At 39.2% G+C, this 14,483-nt stretch overlaps 1 protein-coding gene across 1 annotated transcript in view; it reads left to right on the plus strand.

The window, feature by feature from the left end:
* Positions 1–3,312: 3,312 nt before the first annotated feature.
* The window catches only part of SUGT1 (SGT1 homolog, MIS12 kinetochore complex assembly cochaperone), a 38,532-nt gene continuing 27,361 nt past the window's right edge, over positions 3,313–14,483 (plus strand). Inside the window, exons 1-5 of the mRNA XM_034665265.1 lie at positions 3,313–3,535; positions 3,619–3,676; positions 10,890–10,977; positions 12,069–12,138; positions 12,791–12,861. Of these exons, the coding sequence (XP_034521156.1) occupies positions 3,498–3,535; positions 3,619–3,676; positions 10,890–10,977; positions 12,069–12,138; positions 12,791–12,861 (325 nt within the window). The 5' untranslated portion in view covers positions 3,313–3,497. The remainder of the gene's footprint in view (positions 3,536–3,618; positions 3,677–10,889; positions 10,978–12,068; positions 12,139–12,790; positions 12,862–14,483) is intronic.

Raw genomic sequence — 14,483 nt, forward strand, 5'->3', positions numbered from 1 at the left:
GATGTGGGGCTCGATCCCAGAACACCGGGATCACGCCCTGAGCCGAAGGCAGATGCTTAACCGCTGTGCCACCCAGGCGCCCCTGATGGTTCATTCTTAATCATTGCTCTATAGTATTTTCTCCTATCAAAGGACATTTATTTCCAATTTTTCCTACTGTGACTAATACTGTAATCAATATTCTTGTACACAAACATAAGTACTCTTTTCTCTTGGGGATATGCCTAGTGGTTGAATTACTGGGTAATAGGGTATATATAGGACTAGCTTTAGTAGACAGGGTCAAAAATTTTTCTAGTAGTGCCTGGCTGGCTCAGTCAATGAAGCATGCAACTCCTGATCTTCAGGTTTTAAGTTCAAGCCCCACGTTGGCTGTAGCAATCACTTAAAAATAAAAATAAAAAAAGAAAGTTTTCTAAAGTAATTACACCAATTTATACTCCCACTGGCAATATACACAAGTTATAGGCGCTCCACTTTGCCAAGGCTTGGCATTGGAATTCCTTTGAAACAATTCTGGTGAGTGTTTAGAACTGAAGCATGATTTTAATGTTCCTAATATAGCCATTGATGTAGAACTTCTTTTCATATGCATATTGGCCATTTAAATAATATTTGAAAATAAACCAAAGTAGTTCACTTAACACATTAAAGAAAAAATAGATATTTTTCAATAAAGGCAGAAAAAAGCATTCGGCTACTGCATGCTCTTCCCTCTGATGGTATAGCCAAGAGAAGAAGCCTATTATCACTATGCTAGTCAACACCAGCAGGAGACATACCACCCAGTGTAAGACGAAGAAAAAGAAATAAAAGGTATAATCATTGCACAGGACATTAAACCATCTTTATTAACAGATGACAAAATTGTAATCATAGAAATTCTAAGAGAAACTACAAGGTATTAGAAATAATAAGATAACTTGGTAAGAAGGCTGAATACGAGGTCAGTATGTAGAAATCAATACTGTTTCTATATACCAGCAACAAAGAAATAAAATATAAGACTTTTTAAATGTCATTTAAAATAGTATTTAAAAGCCAAATACCCAAGTATAAATTTAATGAGAGATACATGAAGCCTCTACAGTGCAATTTACAAAATACTGCTGAAGGAAATTAAAGACCATTTAAGTAAATGGAAGGTGTATGAATGGCACTTATGGGTTGGAGAACTCAATATTAAGATGTCTGTTTTCCCCAAAAGATCCATAGAGCCAATGCAAGTCCAATTAAAAATCCAGCAGGGTTTTTTTTTAAGTTGACAAGCTTATTCTAAAATTTATAAATAAATGGAAATAAATTTTATAAGATGTTTAAAATAACGGAAATTACAAAGGACTTGGAATAGCCAAAGCAACCCTGAACAGTTCTAGGACTTCAAGACTCATTATAAAGCTACATTAATTATGACAGTGTGGTACTGGTACAAGGTAAGACAAACAGACCAATGGAATGAGAACCTGGAAAGAGGCCCACCTATGTATGTCATCCATTTTACAACAAAGGTGCCAGAAGAATTTAGTGGGGGAAATGACAAATGACAATCTTTTTAATAAATAGGGCTGAGTCAATTGGATATCCATATGGGGGAAAATGAATCTTGGTCCCCGTCTCCTACCTATCACAAAAAACCAATGAGATAAATTATAGACCTAGATATCAAATTTAATAAAGCATCTAGAAGAAAACAAATATCTTCATGGCCTTGCAGTAGGTGAAGCCTAATTAATAGGACACGAAAAGCACTGAACATAAAATATCAGCAAATCCAGCCCATTTTACCTCACATATTTTTTTTTAAGATTTTATTTATTTATTTGACACAGAGAGAGAGAGACAGCGAGGGAGGGAACACAGAGCGGGTGGGAGAGGAAGAAGCAGGCTCCCAGCAGAAGAGCCTGATGCGGGGTTCAATCCCAGGACTCTGGGATCACGCCCTGAGCCCGCTTAACGACCAAGCCACCCAGGCGCCCCTTACCTCACATATTTCTGTTCTTACCTTTCTGTCCATCCCTGCAATCATTGACCTACTTAAGAGAGTCACTTTGGCTTGTAACACTCTCCCAACAGTCTCCCTACAACAGTTCTTTTCCCTTTAGTCATTGGTTCATAGCACAGACACAGTAATAGACTTTTAAAAATGCAAATTTGACTATCATTGCCTTTTAAATTAGAAATTCTGTAATAGGTTAGCACCGGTATGAGAATCACACCCAAGCTTCTCCGAAGACCACAGGCTAGTCCTTTATGACCTGGCATTTCACCTACCTCTCCAGGGAGCTTCTAGCTTGACTTGTGGCTCCACCAATTTTAGAACTCACATTGTTTTTCTAATACACATCCTAGTCTGTCCAAACTGTGCTTTCCATTTCCTTCATACATTAATTCTAATTTTGCTTTTGAGGCTGAGGCTCAGGTATCACACCTTTGAGGAAACCGTCCTTATAACTTACATAGGGTCATTCCCCTTCTTTTACTTTAAATTTCTGGAGGGCATATTAACACGCTGAATCGCAGTTAGTTTAGATTTTGGATGTAGTAGACACTCAAGTCCATTTACTTGTTAATCTCCACAGACTGAGAAACTCACTCCCACTCCCTCCTCCACCATGGAACTTGCTGGAAACTTCTATGTGATCTTCGTCTATCAAACGGCGGTAAGGGAGAATAGGACCGACTAGGTTGGAAAAGTAAAACAGTACTGACATAACCTCAGGCACCTTCCTCCCTTCGGTGCCTTCGGACGTGACAGGTTTTCTTCTCAATCGAGGAAGCCAAGTACGAAAAAAGCCTCGGACTGCGGAGCTCTGGGTAATGGAACAGTACAACCGCACCGGAACCAAAGGGCTTCCCTAAGTCTAGCATCCTCAAGGCCAGAACGATTTCCGGCGAGTCCTTGTCCGTTAGGATTCCCAGCGCATAGATCACGGGATCTATGCGCAAGCCGGAACTATGCTCCCGGAAAAGAACACGAAGCGCGAATAACGTCACGGGTCCCGAAAGGCTCGGCTGCCTCCGGTAGCCATGATGAGAACTGTGGTCAACTGTGATGAAAATGGAGCCCGATGTGCCTTGTTATTGACAGACGACCAAACTCTCCCAAACGCCCCACGTTCCTGTGGAATAACAGAATACTACAGAAGTGCTTTGAGAAGCACCTCTGAAGGCTTTTTTGGAGTGCGGAGGCGTAGTGACAGACAGTGCAAGCGTGAATAGCCGACGCCTCCGTAACCATGGCTGCGAAGGGCGGGGACTGAGAGCGCTGGTCACGGGACCGGGGCCGGGCCAGGAGACAGTCCTCCACGGTCCCAGCCGGCCCTGCGCACGCTTTTCGTCTCCCCTCCCCCGCCCCGCCACACGCTGCGTGGCTGCTCGTTGGCTCATTAGGACGGAAGCTCGGTTGGTGCTTCTCCAGAAGTTTCCCCTTTGGGCGGCGGCGGCGTAACTCATAACCTCGGTGGTAGCAGCTCTAACAGCAACAGAGATTTTTAGGGATGGCGGCAGCTGCAGCAGGACCTGCAACAGCCCAGAAGTGCGTGTTTTCATTCTCCTTGCTATTTATTTTTATCGCTCTCCCCCCAACTTGGTTAGTGAGCGTGTCGTTTTCCCTGGCAGGTTTTCCTGGAGCTTCTCAGATGCTCTGATCGAGGAGGACCCCCAGGCGGCGTTAGAGGTGAGAGAACCAGTCTCAGCTTCCTCCACTTTTCTTGGGGGAACGCGGCCACGACGGGTTCCGGCGGATCCCGCCTCTTCCCAGCACAGCCTTCCTGGGGCCGGGGTTGCTGTTTTTATTGTGTATCAGCCCTAATGCTGACAGCTTCTGTCTCTCCTTGGTTCCACAGTGGCCCAGTTACTCCAGACCCTTGTTCTTGCCCCCTCCCATTCCTAGACCGTTACTGCATCCTCTTAGCTCCTTGGCAATACCTTCTCTATTTCTGGGGGGCGTAGTTGACATTCATAGTTGACCTGGAAGGAAATTTTTTTTAATGGCATGTGTGGTTAGAAGTGAAGTCTAGGGTTGATGATACTTGTTAATTCGGTTTTTCATTTGATGATCATCCTTGCCCTTTTTACGTAACCAGATGTTGTGTTAAGTGCAGACTACTGGAACAAAAACCTTTTCCCGTATGTCTCTGAATATTTCTAGATGTCCTGTTACTGTTCGTTATTCATTATTTATCAAAACAATTTCTTTGGAATTGCCTTGTGCAAGACACTGATTGCTATGGTTTAAAGTCTTGTTTATGCATTTACTGACTTACAAGGCATTTTGTATGAAGTGAAGGACTATAAAGCCAAAAAGAAAAGTCAAAAGAGCAGGAGTTGAGTAATTTAAAATAATAAAGAGAGCCCAAGCTAAGGATACCTGATGAGTTGGTTGCAAAATTTAGGCAGGGGTTTCTTGCTTTGAAGCAGAAGGGAAAACGGAAATCAGACCTTGTTGTGTTGTTATAATCTAATATAGGTAAGGTTAGCAGTTTGAGGCAAGAGAGGTTTTTTTTTTTTTTTTTACTAGTTAGGACCTTAAAAGAAATTTGCCGCGTGGGTAGTAGTAGAGTCTCTTTGAAGAGGCGATGGTTGAGCAGAGACCTGAGGGAGTGAGCTCTGGGGAAAAAGCATTCCAGGCAGTAAAAGAGCCATTGCAAAGAACCTGAGGTAGGAATGAGGTTGGCCGGTACAGGGAGCAGCAAAAAGGCACATTTAACTAGAGTGGGATGACAAAGGAGTAAGTGATGAGGAGGTGGGAAGGAAACCACAGGAGGCTAAGTCCTGTAGGGCTTTTTAAGTTGGAGTATGTTTTTTTGGATCTAGATGTGAAGGCCCTCAAGTAAAATGGTTGGCTCATCAGTTACGCTATGTTTCCTAATGAGGCTTCTGGGATCAGTGTTAGAATAGTATTACAGGAGGCACCGAGCGTCTTTCTTCACAATTCATTATGTCATCTAGACAGCTATTAATTTCAGAATCTATGTTTATTATGGTCCTCTTAGCCCCAGTGGCGCCTGTGGAAATCCAGTTTATATGAGTTGCCTTTAAAGGAAATTATTGTAATGAATTTTGTTGTCCCTTTCCATCCCTTATTTAAAAAAATTTTTTGACGTATGCTATGTGATAAAGCTGAAGTCTGTAACTACCGACGTTGTAGTTTTGTATATGTATACCCCCCAGATCAGGATAGAGAACACTTTCATCACAATTCCCTCATGCTGTTTCTCAGCCAGTAATTCCCCTTACCCACCAGGTAACTCCCATTCTAATCTCTGTCAGCATCAGTTTTGCTTGTTCTTGTGCTTCCTATAAACATAATAATGCACTAGTTACTCCGTTGAGTTTGGTACTCTCATATGAGACACGTCCATGTCGTGTGACGTGGTATTTTTCATTGCTGTATAGTATTTCATTATATAAAAGTAGAGCACAATTCTAACAATGGACATTTGGCTTATCTCCCATTATTAGCTAGTATGAATAAAGCCACTGTGAATTTCCTTGTAGGTGTATTTCGGTGAACACACACACTCCTTTTTTGGGGGGTATATATACCTAGGAATGAAATTGCATAGAATAGGCATGTGGTTAGCTTTAGTACCTTGTTCTTAAAGTGTGGCTTTTGAACCAGCAGCATCAGCACCACCTAGGAATTTATTAGAAATGTAGATTGTTGGACTTCATCTGAGATTATTTGAAGTCCTTACAGCTCATGTGGTGTAGTACTTACTCTTACATTTTACAGAAGAAAACTGAGACCCAAAGAAATTCTAATGATCTGTCATAGAGATGTATATAGCCAATTAGAGGCAGAATGGGGCCCTCAGGACACAAGTTTCCAGACTCTTAGTCTAGTGCTGTAGAAAAGTAATTCTCAAAAGTATCATCCCAAGACCAGCTGCAGTAGCATCACCTGAGAACTTGTTAGAAATGCAAATTCTGGGGCGCCTGGGTGGCTCAGTCGGTTAAGTGCCTGCCTTCGGCTCAGGTCATGATCCCAGGGTCCTGGGATCGAGCCCCCCATGTCGGGCTCCCTGCTCAGTGGAGAGCCTGCTGCTTTCTCTCCCTTTGCTGCTCCCCCTGCTTGTGTGCTCTTTCCCTCTCTCTCTGTGTCAAATAAGTAAAATCTTAAAAAAAAAAAAAATGCAAATTCTCAGGACCCACCACCTACCTGAGTCAGAAACTGGGAGTGGGGTTAATGATCATGATAAAAACCAGCTGTGTTAAGAGACAGTATTCTTTTTATTTTTAATTATTTGTTTATTTGAGAGAAACAGAGTGGAGGGGAGGGGCAGACAGAGAGGGAGAGGGAGAATCTTAAGCAGGCTCCATGCTCAGCCCCTTGCGGGGCTAGATCCCACAACCCCCAAGATCATCACCTGCACCAGAATCAAGAGTCGGATACTTAACTGACTGGGCCATGCAGGCTCCAGGAGAAAATGTTCTTTTTAAAGCTTGAGGTGACCTCACAGTTGACCCTTGAACAACCTGGGTTTGGCCTGCGTTGGCCCACTTAAATATGGTTGTTTTCTAATACGTGCAGTACTGGAATTGTGTTTTCCTTATGACTTTCTTAATTTTTTTTCTCTTGCCTACTTTATTGTAAGAATATAGTATATAATATATATACAAAATATGTGTCGGTTGGCTCTTTATGTCATTGGTAAGGCTTCTGGTCAACAGAAGGCTGTTAAGTTTCTAAGGAGTCAGAAGTTATACTCGGATTGGATTTTTGACTGGGAGGGTCAGTGCCCCTAACACACTTCATTGTTCAAGAGTCAACTAGTCATTTTGAAATCAGGACACTTGATGATACATCAGTTAAAATATTATATTTTTATATAAGACCATCCAATTAGGATTAAAGGGGGAATGTTTGTATCAAGCTGATTCACATTTTTCATTCATTCAACATATAATAGTGTATATTAGTGGTGAATTTTGTACTGGGAGGCTGGGATCTAAAGATGAAAAGACTGCATTGAGGAAGTTTGCAATCTAGTGGAGAGAAAGACAAGTCACCAGATTATTAAAATACAAGGTAAACAGTCTAATGGAGTGGTGTAGGAAGTACACTAAGACATAGCAGAATAGAGGCTAACCAGGATAGTCAGAAAAATTTTAGAGTATGTCTCAATTCACTAGAGAGAGAAGATGAGTGAATTATGAGACTCTTTTGAGGCCCAGTATGAATAGTGGTTAAGAGCTTAGGCTCTGGGGGCACCTGGCTGGCTCATTTGGTAGAACTTGAGGCTCTTGATCTTGCAGTTGGGAGTTTGAGCCCCACGTTAAGGGTGGAGTTTACTTGAAAAACAAACAAACAAAAACGTCAGGCTCTGGAGTCAGAGAGCTTGGGTCCGAATCCTGGTTTCATAACTCTGTAACTTCAGGAAGATTCCTGCTGTCACTGTGGATCAGATTTCTTATCTGTGAAGTGGGACTAAATAGGACCTATTTGAAAGGGCTATAATGAAGATAAGTAATGTAAGGTACAAGATGAGGCCCTTGAGGTAGGCATCTTGTAGCTTCTTTGCTTTCTAGGTTCTGGCCACACTGTCTTCCCCCCCCCCCCAAGATTTTAGTTATTTTGGAGAGAGAGAGTACGCGTGAACACAAGCAGGGTGAGGGGCAGAGGGAGAAGCTGACTACTCGCTGAACAGGGAGCCCGATCCAGGACTTGATTCCAGGACTCCAGGATCATAAACTGAGCCGAAGGCAGACACTTAACCAACTGAGGCACCCAGGCGCTCCAACGCTATCTTTTTTTTTTTTTTTTAATGTCACTTGAATGTATCAAGCTCCTTGTGGAGGACCTATGGATTCTCAATTCCTTTTGCTTAAAATGTACTCTCTTGTACTATCTCATTTTGCTTGGAGATGCTCATTACTTGAGATTTCAGCTGACATGTCACCTCAGAGAAGCTTTTTTTTCTTGGACCACCTTATCTAAATTGAGCCCTATTGTAAGCTCCAAGGTAGCAGGGGTTTTGTGTGTCCTTTTTACCACGGTCTCCGTGTAATGCCTGTAATGTGGTAGGCACTCAGATGTGTTAAGTGAAATGACTCCTACCATAATTCTTAAAACGACTGGGGTGGGTATTTGCATTTTACTCATAAGGAAGCTGAGACCAAAGAGATTGACTTGCTTAGGGTTATATAGTAGAGAAGTGACAAGTCTCTGGGTTCAAGGCATCAAGGTTTTCCTCTAGAGGAGTGGGTAGGGGTAGGCCTGGGGGTGTATAATATAATTAAAAGTTCGGTAGCTGACTTTGAAGTAGCTGACCCTTGATAGCTTTGTTCAGAGTATTGAGAACATAGCTGGTTAGCATAAATGCAGTGTTACTTGTTCTGCATGGTTATGTGGTTTTTCTTTAGCAGTGCTAGGTAGTTTTGGAAGGGAGAAGGGTTGATACTCTGGTTTATCATCTGTGATTGGGGATTAGCTGTGGCTAGAAGAAAGTGGGAAGTGAAATCAAATTGAGATACCCAGAGCTAAATGCCTTCAGCAGTTAGGTCAGTCTGAGCAGTCTGCTTTTGCTTTTAACCTTAACAAGTTAACTTGTTGACTAGCATTTTTAAAAACGTAAAACTTTTAAGATTTGGTATTCATTTTTTAAGTTTTAAACAATTTTAATACCTTAAAAAGGAGTGTCCCCCCCGTTTTGGATTATCAGGGTACTTGCTTCACCATTATCTTGGTAAAAGATTTCAGTGTAATTATATTTCATATTTCACTGAGTTTCTTTATTTTTGAGAACTATAAGTTGCTTGACTATAAACAAACTCATTTTATGTAAGTATATCTTTGGGTTTACAGTATGCTTCCCATTGGTCTGCATTAAATAATGGCCTTTTGCCCCTATGATTCAGATGTTGGCACTGAATTCCTTGCCTTTGAGATACTTCTCTTTAGTCCCTCTGTACTCTAGCAGTGAGCAACTGTTGTCATAGGAACAGTAGAACTCTCAAAACATGCCACAAGTCTCATGTAGTTAATGCAACCACAAATCATTGTTTTAATTTCACTTTTTCTGGTTTTATTATACTGTATATTGTTTATTCGAAACAAACTGGTCATTTTATGACTTATATTTGTATGTCATAGTGTTCAGTTTGTGTTCTGTTTTTTGGTAAGTTTTCAGAATAATAGCCTAATAAGTGAATTGCTTCGTTTATTTAACTGAATCACGTAACTGGTTCTCCTTAACCAGTAATTGGTTTGTGTTTTCAAAGGTCATTTGCAAGTTGGTTGTTTGAAAATCAGTTTTTACTTGATTCCATTTTATTTATCTTTGTACCCCCCAGTGTCTGGCTTGTCTTTGTTACATAATATATGTTTAAAAATACTTAAAAATTGATGAAGCAGTTTCTAGAATAATTTATATTAGCTTTTTGACTCATAATATACCTGTTTTCTTGCTGAGGAGAGGCTAGAAATTTAGTTTGAAGATGTATTTGAGTAGATAGTTAAGAAGTTATCAGCGGTTTTCAAAATTGTTGAAGTGCAGGATGGTATCATTTAACTTAGGAATTTCAAAGTGCTAGGAAACATATTAATACAAATGTCACTGGTGTGTGAAAGATACTTGGATTAAAGAGAGGTTACCAAGAGGCAGTGTGGTTTGGTGTTTAAAAAGCAGATTTGGAGTCAACAGACCTGGATTTGACAGTCTTGTCACTAACTGGAAAGTGAGGGAGTGGATCTTCTGAGCACATCTGGGGAAGAGCTTTCTAGTGAGAGGGAGCAGCAGATGCAGAGTCCTAAGGTGTTTAAAGAACAGCAAGGCCATTGCGGCTAGAGTAGAGGAGCAAGAGGAAGAGTAGTAAGAGATGAGGTCAGAGAGCTAGCGGAGGGTTATATCAAGGAAGGTCTTGAAGATCACTGGAAGAACTTGGGCTTTTGCTCTGAGTCAGCTGAAAAGATGAAGAGTTTTATGCCTATTGACATAAACAAGATCTGATTTTCGTTATTGCTTGGATCAGGATGATAGAGGTGAAGAAGGTAAAAAGAGGTTTGAATTTTAGGTATATTGCATTTTAGGTAAATGATTGCCAAGTATAGTATAATTTGTTTTGGGGGAATCATACTACTAAGTTAAAGCAAAATCAGTGATGTGTCATTATTGAAGTAATTTTATCTTTTAAGAAAACTACCAGATCCCTAGGATGTGTGAGCACTGGGTAGAGAATCAAAGCATTCCTATTTGCCTGCATTTATCCTTGGCCACACTGATCATGCTAGCTCTTCTTGCATTGTTATTGTTCCACCTACCACTTACACACTGTGACTGCCCAGGGTGACAAAGTTTTAATCTCATGTTAAATGTTGATCAGTTGATAGTAGCTGTCAGTGAAGTACTATATCTGGGCTTTCAACTGAATGCAGTAATTTCTTAGGGTTGTCTGCTATTGACAGAGGATGGGAGAGGGCTACATAAGCTTCATTGTGTCTTTATTGATTCTCTTAACTCCCTGAGCTCTAGAGTCAACTTCCAGGTTTTTTGTTTGTGTTTATTGGACTGTTTCATATTTTCTAGGCATCTCAAAATCTACATGATCTTTCAGTCTTCTTCCAAATTAGAGGGAGAAAATTTGTGATGGTCATTGTATATCATCTAAATTCTTCAGAATAAATGAGATGATGGTAATTACTGTTTATTGAGTTCCTACTGTAGGCCAGGAACTGTGCTAAGATTCTGCATTAGATTGTGGATTTTTCAGGGGGAGACTGGAGAAGAGGTGATACTGATCCTCTTGCAAAGAAAAGCTCCAAGGTTATTTTGTTATCTTTCCTCCAAATAGCTTATGATAGGTTATTTGATTAAAAATCATGTTTAATTAGAATTCAGTAGCTTTTAAAAACCATTTATTGACACTCAATATGTTTGTATTTGTAGGAGCTGACTCAGGCTTTGGAACAGAAACCAGATGATGCACAATATTGTCAAAGAGCTTATTGTCACATTCTTCTTGGAAATTACTGTGGTAACTTTTCTTACTGAATATATAATTTCTTCTTTATAAGTTATAACTTTTACCCAAGATACAGTAAGTCAAATACAATAGAGATTATCTCTGGATTTTAAAATTGGTCTTTCATACAAGGTGTGAAGTAGCTGAAACATGACACATACGTTGAGCAACGCCCATACAAATGTTCTGGGTGTCTCTTCTTCAGTGGGTGGAGAATTCATATAGACTTCATTTGTAGTTATTGGATATACTAACAAAAAATAGCTTCACATTTATTGTTTTACAGACTATTCAAACGAAGTGCTCTTTTTTGTAATTTTTATAAAAAATGTCTTTGTATATATTGTGTTTCTTGTAATTATTCTGGGTAGAGAACCTAGGTAGGGAAAAATTAAATATCTCGAGTCAAATTACATAAATGATGTTAATGAGAAAATTAGATGAACTTTGTGACAGAGCTTTATTCATTGAGTACCTTTAAAAAGAAAGCTAAGTATTAGGCTAATAAGGTGTGAGAGTGATATTTTTTTGGATTATATCTTGGATTAGTTTTTTTTTTTTTTTTAAGATTTTTTATTTATTTATAAGACAGAGATAGAGACAGCCAGCGAGAGAGGGAACACAAGCAGGGGGAGTGGGAGAGGAAGAAGCAGGCTCATAGCAGAGGAGCCTGACGTGGGGCTCGATCCCATAACGCCAGGATCACGCCCTGAGCCGAAGGCAGACGCTTAACCGCTCTGCCACCCAGGCGCCCCAGTTTTTTTTTTTTTTTTTAAAGATTTTAGTTATTTATTCGACAGAGAGACAGCCACGGAGAGAGGGAACACAAGCAGGGGGAGTGAGAGGAAGAAGCAGGCTCATAGCGGAAGAGCCTGATGTGGGGCTCGATCCCATAACAACGGGACCATGCCCTGAGCCGAAGGCAGACGCTTAACGACCGCGCCACCCAGGCGCCCCGGATTAGTTTTTCTTAATTTAAAAGCATTTGTCCAGTGCACCAACTTGAAAACTTAAAAATGTAGGGCTGATGCAAATTTTATATGTAACTTTGTTAGGATCCATCAAGTACTGACTAAAACCCTCTTTTTTTTTTTTGTATGTAGATGCTGTTGCTGATGCAAAGAAGTCTCTTGAACTTAATCCAAATAATTCCACTGCTATCCTGAGAAAAGGGTATGCAATGACTACTCTTCTAATTGGGTCTGGACTATAGATAGTAGGTATTTAGTTTGTTGAATAAATTAAGTTTTGTGTAAATAGTAAATTCTATATTTATACATTTTATAGCTGAAACAGGATTCAATTTTAAATATGATTTTATACTTCTCTTGTAGTATGTGTTTTAAAATAGTGATGGTTAAAGTCATTACAAGGAAAAGATGAAACTGCTGGATTTCATATCCCTTTTTCGTTCATTGTTTGGAATTCATTGTATTTAACTGACTAGAAAACATCTATTTGTCAGCCAGGCTGACATGTAATGCTGTGAAAGCCCTGTATCTATGTACTTTACATCCCAGCTTGTTTCTGTTGATAAGTGTAATTTTATTCTTAAACTTCTTTGGTTTCTTAGCATAACTATATTTTGGAATAAGCAAGTGTACGCAACTAAATCAAGAAATTCCTTCTGAAATGAATTCCCAAATTGGATTTTAATGAGAATTATATTTAATGTTACAGTATATTAGAAAATCTCTTGGCTTATTAACATATACTTAAATTATTTATTTTTTTACCAATAGAGAGTACTAGGATATTTAATTTAGAAAGCCTTTTTGCATGATCTCATGTGTGTGTGGTATTTGTTTTTAATATGCTCACGCAGGATATGTGAATACCATGAAAAAAACTATGCCGCTGCCTTAGAAACTTTTATAGAAGGACAGAAATTAGATAGTAAGTATGGGAATTATATGTTAATAAACTAATCCATTATTTCTGTGTTTTAAATACCCTGGCTGAATTTTGTTAGTGTAATCTCAAGTTCATTGTAGAAACCCAACATCTTTTTTCTTACTGACATTTCCTGTTGATTGCAAAATTTGAGTTTACTTAAAAATTGATTAAATTTGCCTTTCTTTAGCATTTAAATCACAGATAAGCTTTACCATTAGAGGTTAAAAATGATATATAAACACTCAGTATGCTTCCTCTACTTAGTCTGACTTTATGTTTTTCTAATGGACAAGTGAAATTTTAATTTGCTCTCATTTTCAGAAGTCTTTTCAGGTTAACTTATTATTCAGGTGGTTGAGATAGGAAGTTCCACAGCAAAGATTTTTATTAAATGAAGTGTCAGCTTGGGTAAATTGTGGTAGGAAGAAACCTGGGGCTTTGAGAGTATTGTGAGTTTTTAATGTCAGCTTCAGAGAAGTATATGAAAATTAGCAGTATGGATGTCTATGTACATGTGTAGAAATTTNCTTTATGTTTTTCTAATGGACAAGTGAAATTTTAATTTGCTCTCATTTTCAGAAGTCTTTTCAGGTTAACTTATTATTCAGGTGGTTGAGATAGGAAGTTCCACAGCAAAGATTTTTATTAAATGAAGTGTCAGCTTGGGTAAATTGTGGTAGGAAGAAACCTGGGGCTTTGAGAGTATTGTGAGTTTTTAATGTCAGCTTCAGAGAAGTATATGAAAATTAGCAGTATGGATGTCTATGTACATGTGTAGAAATTTTAAGAGCCAAAAATCAAAAGATTCTACAAAATACAGAAAGAAGTTGTAAGTAATCTCATAGATAATTGTAGATTACATAATCAAAATTGTGTACTATTATTTTATCTTCCTCTAATGATAGAGTTTTATCACGGTTCTCTAAAGCAGTGGTTCCTAAGTAGGGATGATTTTGCTTCCTGGGGGACATTTAGCAATGTCTCAGGAGATTTTTGATTGTCATGGCTGGAGAATGGGGGATGTGCTGTGGATACGTAGTGAGTAGAGGCCAGGGATGCTACTAAACGTCCTACATTGCACAGGATTGTCCCCCACACCAGAGAAGTAGCTGGTCCAAAATAGCAGTAGTGCTGAGGTTGGGAATCCCTGCTCTAAAGTTTTGCATGAGTCTGTTTTTATATTTTAAAAAATTTACTCTTGTGTTGCTTTGAATATGCTTTTCTTTTGTACACCTGCTTATGAGGGGACAGTGGGCCCAACTTTGCAATTGGAATCTACAGATAGGAAGGAGTAGAGAGTGGTACATAAATAATTTGGCTATTTTGTAAGCAAGCCAGCATATCTACGCTCTTAGCAAATTCTAAAGAATCTAATTATCCTGTACCTTGATACATATTTGAAAACCCTGAAGAGACATAAATCATGCCATCTTGTACATTTCTAAGCCCTGTTCCTCATTTTTTGTAGAACAATAGAAAGTTCACCACCTAAATTGTTTCCTTTATTAACATCTCACTATTGACTTTTATCTCAGTTATTTCAAAGTCTGCCTCAAATGAAGGTGTCTGTTTTTTGGTAAAATTGCTTTTAAGGATATTTTAATTTAAAAACAAATTTGTCT

Source organism: Ailuropoda melanoleuca, chromosome 7 (genome assembly GCF_002007445.2).
Source record: "Ailuropoda melanoleuca isolate Jingjing chromosome 7, ASM200744v2, whole genome shotgun sequence".
Taxonomy (NCBI): Eukaryota; Metazoa; Chordata; class Mammalia; order Carnivora; family Ursidae; genus Ailuropoda; species Ailuropoda melanoleuca.